The sequence below is a fragment of the Trachymyrmex septentrionalis genome, unplaced genomic scaffold (assembly GCF_001594115.1).
Source record: "Trachymyrmex septentrionalis isolate Tsep2-gDNA-1 unplaced genomic scaffold, Tsep1.0 scaffold7, whole genome shotgun sequence".
NCBI lineage: Eukaryota > Metazoa > Arthropoda > Insecta > Hymenoptera > Formicidae > Trachymyrmex > Trachymyrmex septentrionalis.
The window spans coordinates 57,044-69,786 of record NW_017305884.1 but is presented as its reverse complement, the minus strand read 5'-3'; the positions used below and the strand labels follow the sequence as shown (position 1 = coordinate 69,786).

At 33.5% G+C, this 12,743-nt stretch overlaps 3 protein-coding genes across 3 annotated transcripts in view; 1 reads left to right on the top strand and 2 right to left on the bottom strand.

Moving 5' to 3' along the window:
- LOC108753525 (carboxy-terminal domain RNA polymerase II polypeptide A small phosphatase 1) overlaps positions 1 to 1,950 on the bottom strand; it is a 4,613-nt gene extending 2,663 nt beyond the window's left edge. The window contains exon 1 of the mRNA XM_018495166.1: positions 692 to 1,950. Within this exon, the coding sequence (XP_018350668.1) occupies positions 692 to 761 (70 nt within the window). The 5' untranslated portion in view covers positions 762 to 1,950. The remainder of the gene's footprint in view (positions 1 to 691) is intronic.
- A 1,568-nt stretch (positions 1,951 to 3,518) lies between these two features.
- Positions 3,519 to 12,743, top strand: part of LOC108753523 (sperm-associated antigen 6-like) — a 19,060-nt gene continuing 9,835 nt past the window's right edge. Inside the window, exons 1-8 of the mRNA XM_018495159.1 lie at positions 3,519 to 3,688; positions 3,887 to 4,149; positions 6,122 to 6,332; positions 6,408 to 6,589; positions 9,237 to 9,410; positions 9,462 to 9,614; positions 9,836 to 9,985; positions 10,050 to 10,208. Coding sequence (XP_018350661.1) covers positions 3,664 to 3,688; positions 3,887 to 4,149; positions 6,122 to 6,332; positions 6,408 to 6,589; positions 9,237 to 9,410; positions 9,462 to 9,614; positions 9,836 to 9,985; positions 10,050 to 10,208 — 1,317 coding nt within the window. The 5' untranslated portion in view covers positions 3,519 to 3,663. The remainder of the gene's footprint in view (positions 3,689 to 3,886; positions 4,150 to 6,121; positions 6,333 to 6,407; positions 6,590 to 9,236; positions 9,411 to 9,461; positions 9,615 to 9,835; positions 9,986 to 10,049; positions 10,209 to 12,743) is intronic.
- Positions 12,004 to 12,743, bottom strand: part of LOC108753529 — a 9,242-nt gene continuing 8,502 nt past the window's right edge. The window contains exon 4 of the mRNA XM_018495171.1: positions 12,004 to 12,447. Within this exon, the coding sequence (XP_018350673.1) occupies positions 12,364 to 12,447 (84 nt within the window). The 3' untranslated portion in view covers positions 12,004 to 12,363. The remainder of the gene's footprint in view (positions 12,448 to 12,743) is intronic.

The window sequence follows — 12,743 nt, the reverse complement described above, 5'->3', positions numbered from 1 at the left end:
TACATACCTACATACATACCTACATACATACCTACATACATACCTACATACATACATACATACATACATACATACACACACACACACGTATGCACACACACGCGCGCACATACATATACATATTTTCTCAAATTTTACCGATAAAAAAGCATATAGATCATGTCTGATCTAAATTGATATTGTCAAATCAAGTTTAGTGTGTTACTACTTGTCAAATCAGTCAAAATAAACAATTGCATCTTGTGCACATGTATGCATGTATGCATGTATGTACAATCATGGAAGCGACCAACGTGCTGCATTTAATCTTTTACAGCGAGTTTTTTTTATCGCTGTCTTGCCATTAGCTTGTTCTCATGAAAGGCATGTGAAAGGTTAAAGGGCACGGTAAAGCGTAAGAAAATAAGGAAATTTGTGAGAAGTATTACTCGATGGAGGCTCGATGTAAAATGACAAAATGACAATATCAACGTTCGAGGAGCAGAAAGGAGGAACACGCGAGAAGTTGTCGCGGATGCGGATGGGGATGGGAGGCAAGACGGAGACTGAAGTTAGGCAACGTAAAGCAAGAAGAGAAATGCGGAGTACCGTAACAGGTGCAGGAGAATAAAATCTCGGCAGCATCTGGCCGATGCAGCCGCGGGGGTGGAGGGAGGACGGAATGGCGCGGGTATATTTACGCGATACGCACCTTTCTCGCTGTTGAACGCGCCTAACTCGTCATCCCGCGACACTTGGGTGATAATGGACGATGCGTCCATTTAAACATTAGTCGGTGGTCCCTGCGTGCTCGATCGCAAATTCCGTTAATGCGCGCGCGCACGCGCCAGCCACGGGCAGGCGGGCGGGCGGGCGAGCGAGGAAGCACAAACGAGCGACAAGCGCGCACACGAGAGAGAGAGAGAGAGAGAGAGAGAGAGAACGAGAAAAAAAGGAGCGCGACAGTCCCGCGCGCGCGCGAGATAGGGATCTGGGATGAGAGTGAGCCAAGATCTGACGCGCGCGTGAGGGAAAGAGGGAGAGAAAGCGCGAGCACACAAACAAGCTAACCTCACTCTCTCGAATGAAGCCTTCTCTCACATCCCTCCCCAAAACCAGCGCTACCGGCACCGCTGTTCTCCCTTCCACTACTCCTACTACGTAGATGAGCGCGCGACGAATGAAAACGCATAGGCGCAGGCACGGCACGCAGGGCACGCTCTCCGCTCTCGATCACTCTCAACTGTACGAGCAGTACGCGTAAAAGATGTCAGAGCTTACGAGATCATTTACGTGTGTATATGTGTATGTTGAAACGCGAGATCTTCCTCAGAATGATTTGCGCCGAGGAAATGAAATAATGTCGCATGTCTCATAAAATCTCTTCATAGATACTCCCGGAATGCACTATGCCGCTCTCGTTCTCTCTCCTCCCTCTGCCTCTCTCTCGCTCGCTCTCTCTCTCTCTCTCTCTCTCTCTCGTTCTCTCTGATCACTCGCGACAACTCGGTGACCAGCTTTCCTTTCCTTTTTCACATGCCACACCTATCGCCCATTGCGCAATTGATTGCTATTCCGACGGTGCATCACTACGGCCACGCATGGTTCGTTTTTATATCGCACACGCTTCGTGGAAAGGAGCGACGCGCGACGTGTGTACATATGAACATACATACACGTACTCCGGTCAGCGAACGGCGCGAACGGCGAAACAAACACAAGCACTAAGCAGTCAGCACTGTCAGCAGACACCAATTGCACGCTCTTGACAGCTCTCGGCGTGCTCAACTCCGGCGTGTAGTTAGTAGTATTGTATAGAATATTGCTACATCAACCTTGAACGGACGAGAGTCTATACTTCTTAGACTGAATCGAATAGCGTTTATTGCCAATATTTACAGTTCTCACCTCACGCAACCGCGACACGAGAGTCTTGGACAGTCCGTGACACAAACGGCGAAAGAAATTGCATACGCATTATTGCGATGCGCAAAGCAACATCTAGAACTTTACGCTATATATAACTCGAGCTTTGATACGATGAAAGAAAAAAATTAAATACATCGATGATCGAAATTTGATGTATTGCATTAATCACGACTTGTTAGTTCAAGTCGTAATCACACAGTTCAATAGAATAATTTTCAATAATTTAAAAAGCTCGTATATCTACATCGCAATTGAAATTACATTAAGACTGAATGGGATTCAACTATTTCAGATAAGAATGATAAAAATCTCTTTATTCTGATTGGTCGAATCTAGTTATATTTTAGGGTCTTTTCAAATGGATTTATACATAAAATGGTTTGAAAACACAGGAAATCAACCAATCGCGTACTTCACTTGAAAGATAATATGTGTTGCACTTTTTGCACTCAATATCTTTGCTCTCTTCTCTTTTCAATACCTATTTTGTAGGAACACACTCACGCTCTTCGGGAGCGTTTAGGGCCTCTTTCGCCAACTTCTGATTAAATTAATCGACGATTAATTCGCAGAAGTGCCAACAGCAGTTTCAGATATCATTACGTCTCCTCTCTCTTCCTCTTCTGTGTTTAGTTTTCACATTGGCAATCGTGGTGATTGAGTTAATCATCGATTAGCGTTAGGCCGGAATCAGACCATGCATTGAAGATTGAGATTAAAGATTAAAGATTGAAATTTCACCAATGAGGACAAAGAAGTTTTGGCTTCTTTTGTTCTGATTGGTCAAATTTCAATCTTTTAATCTTCAATCTCATTTTTTTCAATCTCATTCTTCAATGCGTAGTCTGATTCCGGCCTTATAGCTCCAGACACCAACGCGATGTTAATCGCACGCGACACACGATATCCAATAACAGTATACCTTTATGTCTTATTTACACTGGCGCAGCAATAGTCAAGCAGCGGAGCAGCAACCAATCAGTGAGTAAGATTTACAGTGGCGTAAACAATATCGCCTTGCTGGTTGATTGCTGCTCTGCTGCTTGACGCTTGATGCGCCAATCAGTGTGCATTAGGCATTAGAATGAGAATATCGGTAAAGTTGTACACTCATTAGATATCGCGCGCGACGAACATCATGCTGGCGTGCTGGAGGCTACATGTAACACGATTATATAAACCAAATATCGATTTATCATTTCTAGCATTGAAAAGTGGACGATGTATTGTACTTTAAGAAAAGTGGACGTTGCTATATAGTTTACATTCACTTTGTCACAGGGCAGTAGTGAGCGGCAGCATTTTGCGGTTACAGGTTTTGGACCGTAATGTCCTCTTTCAGGTTTCTCTCTGGTTCAGCAGACTCAATGGCTGCGTTCAGCAGAAAAAGCAGCTTTGCAACTGTTGAAAAATTTTTTAATGTGATTGGTTTGCCCTTAGTTCCTCACTGGATCTAAATGTATAAACTAATTATATTCAAGAATTTTTACAACAGTTGCAAAGTTGCTTCATCTGCTGAAGGCAGCTATTAGTTGATTGCTATTGTATTCCAGATATTCCAGATTCTAAAATGCTGATTGGATGATCTAAAAGAATACACCAATAACAGCGAGCGCTCACTCAACTGTATGTTGAGTCCGCTGAACGCAGCCATTTAAACAGATGACGAGTCGAAACTGTCAAAAGTCATTCCACGGTAGAATCATAAATCATATAATGATGCATAATACATTTGATATTTCTTAGTAAATTAATATGACAACTCGTTCAATTTTACAAGGTACACGCATATACTTATTATTACTTTTTATTTAATCAAATGTCTGAACAATATATCTTTAAGTATAGACAAATATTTTGTTTCTCTGTATGTTAAAAAGTTATAATAAATATTTATATAAAGATTATATTAAATATATATAACTATATATATTTTTTATATTATTAACATTTTTCTTTTTTTTTTTTTCATTTGTAGTTTTCGATCAGTATCAGAAGGCGCGATTGCACTTTGTGCAATCCATTGCAGATTTAGCTTCAAAGTCGAGCAACATTGATTGTCTAGAAGCAGCAGGTGTCATTGATCTCTTACGTCCTTTATTAGTTGATACTATACCATCCATCCAACATCTGGCAGCAATTGCTCTAGGCAAACTAGCGAATCATAATCCTAGACTAGCTCATGCTATCATTAGAAAAGATGTATTGTCGCATTTGTTGCAACACATAGACAAACAAAATGTACGAACTCCTTAAATGTAAACATTTTGATCGTGATAGAGAATAAAATTAATCTAAATCGTTGTATTTCCTTGCTCGGAAAATTTTGACATACAGCAATCATCTTATTAATCTTTATATATAATTTCCAGATATCTCATTAAGAGGATGCTGAAGCCACCTGTATTATCGATAAAGCTAGTGTTTTTATTCCTGTCCAATTAATTTTGTCCGTAGTAATTTCACAGAAGAAAAATTTCTTTTCCACGATAAAAAAAAAATATATATATCAATACTAATATGTACTTGGCGCTGTTATTTCGTGTCCTGGAGCCAAAGCTGGAAAAAATAAAAAATTATAGATTTCTTTATTCATTTTTATCACTATATAAAACGACCAATGTTGAAAGTATAATGGATAAAAAATATGTAATTTTTTATTTTTTCTAAATTTAGATACGAAATACAACAACGCTAGATCCATTAACATGTATATTTTAATCGTGAAAAAAGAATTTTTATTTTGTGAAACTACTACAAAGAAATTGGACGGCTAAAAACAAAAACATTAAAAATGCTTTATCGATAATACAGACAGCTCCAACATCCCCTTAATCATTTATACTACATTAACTACATGTACAAGGAATGGACGAAATAACATGAATAGAAAAATACTAGAAAATATACTATTTGCCTGTGACACAGATTATATTATTGAAATAGAGTTATACAATACTTAAATAACTATAATATATTAATATCCCCTACAGCACGAAATATTGCAGCAATATTTAAAGAAACATGCCAGATAGCAAACTACGTCATTTTGTCGTCATTTTGACGTCATTTTGATGTCAGCTTGCTACCAGGGATTGCATACTTGTTGCTATAACATTATGCAATATTTCAATAAATGTTCCAGTTTCATTAATTGCTAACATATTATTGTGTGTTTAGCATCATATTTCAAAATACATACGATAAAGTTATAAACTAAAAATATTCTAGGATCTAGAAAGCATATCCAAAAAAGATTAGGAATCTCTAGGAGACTCGCTAATTCGATTCGCGTATTTCTTCTTATTGGATTTCTAGACGTTTCCTCCTTACGAGAAGTGAGGAAACGTCCCTCTCGTGTCGGAGCCGCGTACTGATTTACTGAATTGTAATATTGCAACAATATATTGCAATATATACTACAAAATATTAAAATTACAATATTTTGCAATATTGTTGCAATATTTTAAATAAAATATTAAAATTTTAATATTGTAGAAATATTGCCGCAATTTTTGTAATATTCGGCATTATTGAAATATTGCTACAATATTTCATGCTGAGGATTACACCATTCTTTTAGCAATTTAGCAAAACACGTACCTTTAAATTGCTCATATAAGTACATTGAAGGAGAAAATTTATTTGTCTCTACAAAATCGTCTTTTATTATCCAAAATTTAAATATCTTTTTTGGCTAATGCAATCACCTGATGTAAATTTCATCAAATCATTGCAAATAGATTTTAAGAGCAGAATGAAAAACAGATTTCTTCCTGCAATATCTCTTAAGTGATTGAAAAATGTTCCGCCAGAAGAATGATACAACATTGCACTATTTAAGCATTAATGGCTCGTATTCAGAACGCGCTTTTATCTCTGAAATTCTATGCGTAATGTAAATTATAGCAGGTTAGCGCGCTAACATCGTTGTAAACGCGCTAACCTGCTATAATTTATAATTTCTGAATACGGGCCAATGACTTTTCAAGCATTTTATGACTCTGTTCCAATAAGGATAAAATCAGGAGACACAATAGTCTCGGCGCTAAGCCAAGCACAGCTATTTGTACTAACGATAAAAACAAATGCTAGGCCAATTAATAAGACGAATAGTATATTTTCTCAAATGGTAACATTATATACTTTGTCCATCTTCTCTATATACTATAAAAACATTTTTTTAACTATTAAATGAAATATATTGTCACAGAAATTTTACAAGAAAGCGGCGCTATTCATTTTGCGGGCGATAGCCAAGCATTCACCGGAGATGGCGTTAATAGTAGTACACAATGATGGCTTGCAGACTATAGTTAAATGCTTGGAGGATTTCGATCCTGGAATAAAAGAAGCAGCTGCTTGGGCATTAGGATATATCGCGAGACATAACAAGAACTTAGCTCAAGCGGCGGTGGATGCTAGTAAAATTATCATTATAGTTTTTTCTGCAATAATTATTAATAAGGTATTTTACTGGTTAATCATATCTCTGTCAGACGCGATACCTCTTCTCGTATTGTGTCTGCAAGAACCCGAATTGTATATTAAACAAATTGGTGCATCGGCTATTAGCGACATAAGTAAACATAGCATTGAACTGGCGCAGACAGTAGTAGATGCTGGTGCAATTTTCTTCCTCGCGAAAATTCTGCAGGCCAACCTCGATGCCAAAGCAAAGGTAATCTGATACAAATATACAGCTTTGGTCATAAAGTATAGATCCCAAAAATATGATATATACGTAAACTTCTATATTTAACAAACAATAAATTATGAGACGATTTTATTTAAAAAATAATATTTATTTTTATAACAATTTAAACATATTTAGTTAGTTTTTCTGATTTTTATTCCGCTATTCTTCATTTGGAGGAATAAATTGAAGGTGCTTTACACTGGGATTACCCGTTTACAAGTAAAATATAATTTATGTCTAAGCAGGATTGCAGGATAATAACTAGTTATAAGTTAAAAATTAAATAAAAAGTTAATAACTTTTCACTTAGTTAATTTCAAATAAATTAATTTCCAATTTAATTTAGTTAATAATAAATGGATTAATTTAATTACTTTTAAACTTTAATTTATTGACTTTTTCTTTTTAAGTTAAAGTACCGACAGGATACTATATTAAAGACGATAATCAGTTCTTATTATGGAAGTTCGCGTGACCTTTAAATTTAAGCGATTAAGGCACCACCCAGTTGCACCAACGTTACGTTTAACTTTAAGCGAGACTTAAAATTCTTTCTATCTCTCCCCTCTTTAAAGAGAGAAATTGAGAATTTTAAGCCTCGCTTAAAGACTTAAGTAACATTGGTGCAATCGGGCCTAAGAGTAAGAAACTGATAATAATTTTATGGTTTATTAGTTTTGTAGACATGTATAAAATTATATATGTTCAAAATATAATAATACTGTAATACTATAATGTAATACTAAAAGTCAACATACTTTATAAAAAACTGCGATTTTAATGTTATCATTCGAGTTTGATTATCAATTATAGAGATGATATAACACAGAAAAAAATTGTAATTTTTCGGCAATATATAAGATATTATGGCATTAAAAGTATGCGTATTTATTTATACAGCATTTATATAATAAATCACGAATTTAATAATGTATTATCGAAATAATTGTGTTAATCATCGCAAATTTTTATTAAATTATCAATAATATCATCGTTCTTCAATTATCTCTAGGCTTCTGGGGCTCAATTGATAGTCACAAAAATTTGCTCCGAGTGCTATATAACTTTCTGTATACGCCGATAGTTGTCGGTATTGTTATGTATTTATTTTGCGCAGATTTTGTATAGTAAAAAAACTGTGCAAAATACATAACGGCACTGACAACTATCGGTAGACGTATATATTATATATAAAAAGTTACAGAATAGCATCCCTGGATTGATCGTCTTTAACAGTATCTCATTAGTAGTTAAAGTCATTTTTTTATCTCTCTTAAATGCTAACATTACACTAGTGAGAAAAAAAGAGTTTAGTATTGACAAAAAAAAAACAACGCTCTGTGTAAACCAAGATGTTAATTATTAAAGTCGACAACTATTACAAATTAGGAACTCTGTCACAGCAGTGTGGTTCACTGCTTCAAAAACACAAATTCACTATGCCGTCACATTGTTCAACTCCTCATTGACAAATTGACAGTCGGCGATGCTCCTAACTATATGCAATGTAAACAATCTATGGAATTTTATCAAAATCTATGTCAGGATTGTGCTGTACATATTTCAAAATTATGTTTACATGACATTTTTATACGTATTATTTATGTTAACTTTAGATAAATCTTTTTCATGTAGACATTTATAAAAATAATGTAAAATATTATGTATAAATTATAAATTGGATACAGAAAGAAGTAATTAAGTTTTATAATTAATATACCTGATTTTAATATTGATAAGAAAAATATTAAGTTAAAAAAATTAGTCCTTTTACAAGTTGATAAAAAGATTTTTTTAGAAACCCATATATTTTTAAAAAATTAGCAATTATACACTTGATAGAACAATGTTTCAGCTTTAAGAAATGTATTTTTAATTGCGATACAATAATTTTTAACGATGTTACAAGCAACAAAGTCAGAATGTTTATTTAATCCGCGAGTAACAAAACTCAAAAAATCATAGAAACATTTTTAAAAAACAATTTTGTAAAGAAAGTTTCAAGTTTTCGCTATAGATAGTCGAAGATTTGCTCAAATTTGTTTTGGGTACGCTACAGACTATGAAGTGAAAAAAATTTTTTCATTTTTTTCAGCTCGTTTTCTATATGTAAAAATTACAAAACTCACATAAATTTAAAAAATATAGTAATCATTCAAAAGATTTTAAGCTTTAATTATTGATACTACGACAGATCACGTGATCAAAATTGATGCTTAAGGTTCGTCAATTTTAATCACGTGATCTATTTTGAAAACCCAGCCTAAAATCCTTTTTTTAAATTTAAATTTTGATCATTTTTAACAAAAATATTGATAGAGAAAGGTCTTTTTACCAACTTGATAAGGGACTTTTCTTCCCTAACTCAATATGTAAGCGAGATAGAAGCTTTAATAACTAGGCGCGCAATAAAGAACAGAGACTTCGATAATTGATCCATAAATTATTCACATAAATGACATGTAAAATATAATTTTACATTTATATACGTAGGTACATAAATGTTAAATATATATATATTTTTTTTTGTTTTACATAAACAATACATCCTACTTTACTTATGATCAAAGCTGTATATTAAACATCTAATCAAAATATTGACACTTGAATATAATTATAATGTCTGTAGCGTCAAGCGTTATTAGCACTGAGCAGCATAGCTAAACATTCTGCAGATTTAGCGGAGGCTGTGATCGAGGCAGAGATCTTTCAGGACATTTTGGCACACATGGCGCATTCGGATGAGAATGTCAGTAAAGTCGCGGCGATTTTAACTAGGGAGATCTGCAAACATACGTTTGAGGTAAAATATGTCGTCATACCTTTTCATTCACTTATAACGCAATTTTCACAGTTGGCGCAGCTTGTAGTAAATAGCGGAGGTATCGCTGCGCTTATCGAATTAATTAGCATCTCAAAATCGGCGACCAGATTACCGGCAATTATGGCACTTGGTTACATTGCTGGTCATTCTGATGAGCTGGCTGTGGCTATAATAAGATCTGAAGTATCAATCAAATGCAAGTAATAGCCCGCTAAACACGAAGTAACAGTAACATTACACCAGTGTTATCATTACCTATTCAATGTAATTGTTATGTATACGTTTTATGTTATATTTATATTATTAAATAAGAAATTGTAATATTGATATAATGTTATTATTGTTACTTTGTGCTTAACGGGAGACGATTTTCATACTGTATATAACAGACTCGTATTATTCAGGGCATCGAGCAATTAGCAGTTGTATTGCAAGAGGAAACGGACGATCACATTCTCGCGGTGACCGTCTGGGCTATTGGACAAATTGGCAAATACACGCCCGAACATGCAAATGCAGTTGCGATCGCAAATCAATTATCTAAATTATTGGAGGTATTTAGTTATTTTTTCTACATTATAATTAATATTCTTAATTTTACAATTATGATTTTATTAGCTATACAATGATCCGATGAGTTCCGAGGACCTCAAGGCAAAATGTTATACAGCACTAAAACAAATTCTGCAAAAATGTATGTATATTGAGGCTCTTGAATCCCTGTTGCATGATGTGCCTCCTATCATCCTGAAATATGTATTGGGGCAATTCAGCAAGGTAAGATTTATAATTCAATCGAGAAATCCCTGGTAAAATTTTTTCTAAAAAAGGTTTCATATAATCTTCTAGAATTTCTAAATAATTATCGGAATTTTTTACAATTTCTGGATAATTTTATAACTTTTTAAAAAAATTCCTCAGATCTTTGCAAATTGCAACACCAAAAGTGAGAGAAATTTTTGAGAAAGTCTTCTGAAGTTCTTTATATATTTATCATTTTTCATTTGTAAGCTTCAATAATCCTAGCTAAAATTAAAAGTGACTCACTGTGTCTGATACTGACTGGCCAAAATATTGAGAATCAGTTTTTAAATAATTCATAGTAATGTTTACAATATAGTTTGTGATTTGTGATCAGGGGGAGCGTTCTTATTTTTGAGATAATTAATTATAATCTTAAGATTTTTGATAAATTAATTTGTCGTATTCTCTATTTTGATATTTCCATTATTTCCTTTTTTTTCGTTCATTTTTCTTTTTTCTTTTTCTTTCACTCTTTTTGGCGTTTAAATTCTCGAGGTAGGGGAGCTCACCATGATAGGATAATTTTTATTCACAGTTTATTTATGTTAATTTGTGTTGTCTCTGAGGAGGGCTCAAAAATGAAACATGTAAGCGCGTTTAGTGAATAAAGAAATTTCACACTTCATAGATATATTATTTGCGCGACGTCTTCTTGACTCCTACTGCCCGTATCCTTTCCAGTTTGTAAATTTTTGTTTTACTTTAAAATTAAAACTGACGGAATAGCTCCGCTTTACCCTATTAGATTAATTACGCACCATTAACCGTGTTAAAACTCTTACTCTAGCCTTTACTTATCAATTTGTTTATTTCACATACGTTTTAATGATACGTTATACAAAGCTATAATACAAATTTTTTCCTCACTCAATACAATAACGCACTTAGGACATAATTACATGTTACAAAATTACATAGGATTTTAATAATCGAATACAAATGTAGCTCGCTCTTCCACTTGTCGCTTAACAAAATCCTTGTTTTGTGAATGTTATATTTGCACGATATATTGCAAATGATACGAAAGCTATACTAACATACAACTTTTTGCTCTACTTAAAAATTGGTCACACGCAACTGCGCATAAGGTAACCTGTAATCTGTATACAATAAGAATTCCGTGGGCGCGCGCGCGCGCCCATACACACACACACACACACACATACACGCGCGCGCGCGCACACACACACAATATCAACAGCCAACTTCTATCTATTTATTTCGAGAACAATCGTTTCGATTAGATTGCGTCTAACTTAGGTACAAAACATAAATGCGATTACGTTACCATTGCACATTCTTTAATATCGTGTATGTTCAGAAATATAGCAAATCAGAAATCTATAAATATGTAAGAAGTTCTTTCGCTGTTTTTCTCTCTTATCTATTCTCTCTTTCTGCTTTCTTTTTCTTTTTCAAATGTTTTTTTCTAAGACAGTATGGCACGTTTAAAATTCCAAAGAGCGCATATTTTAATCTTACACGACAGCGAGTGTTCGGATAAGTACAACAGAGACAAGTTTGCTCTATAAAATAAAAATTCGTTTAAAAATTATTTAAATGTGCTTTAGGAAAATGTTAATCACACGATTGTTTCCAAGTTAATCTCATCAATTTGCGTTTTATCGTTTTATTCTCTAATGGCAGTATCTAGCTTATACACAAATCGTACAAAAATGTTCGGATATAGAACAATCAAGAACAATCAAGTTAAGTGTGGATGATTAACAACAATTGATCGACAAAAATACATTAAAATTTCAAGTGATAAGGCATTTGTTTATTTGATATTCGTATTAGTTTTATAATATGTGTAAATTTATACTGTGCTTTTTCTCAGATAAATATTAAGCTCGTCAACAATAACACAATCATTTTAGTACATATTAAAGTGTTGTCGATTTGATGAATCGTTTCGAATTGTATCGGCAATATTAGCGGTTTTACATTTAATAGCATTTTTTTTTAAATTGTATAAAAGAATTCTCTCTCAATCTATTGCAAAAGCGTAAAGAGCATTTTAAACGCCATAAAATATGAACATCATCTTCTTACATGAGAAATGACATATATTTAAGACGAGAAAATACAATTCTATAATGGTAAAATGAAGAAAAATATTGTGAATTTACCAAAACTTTTGATGCAATTCGAATCTTAAAGCAATTAAGGTGTATATTCGGCTCAGTTCATGCAATCTGTTCAAATATTTCTGCAAAACAAGAAAGAATTATTTAATATCAAACTACTTTTTATGATCAATAAAAATATTTGAAAAACGTAAATTTTAAGATATAATCAAAAATTTATGCGTTTATACTTAGCCGTTGCAGAATAATATTAAAATCAATGACGAAAATTAAAAAAATAACTCAATAAAAATATATCAATTATCTTTTTGATTAGCAAGTTGATTTATGAGTAAACAGCAAATTATTTTTTCAATTTTTTTTCTTGCATTTTGACAATAATTAAAAAGTTTAAATATATATATATATATATATTTAT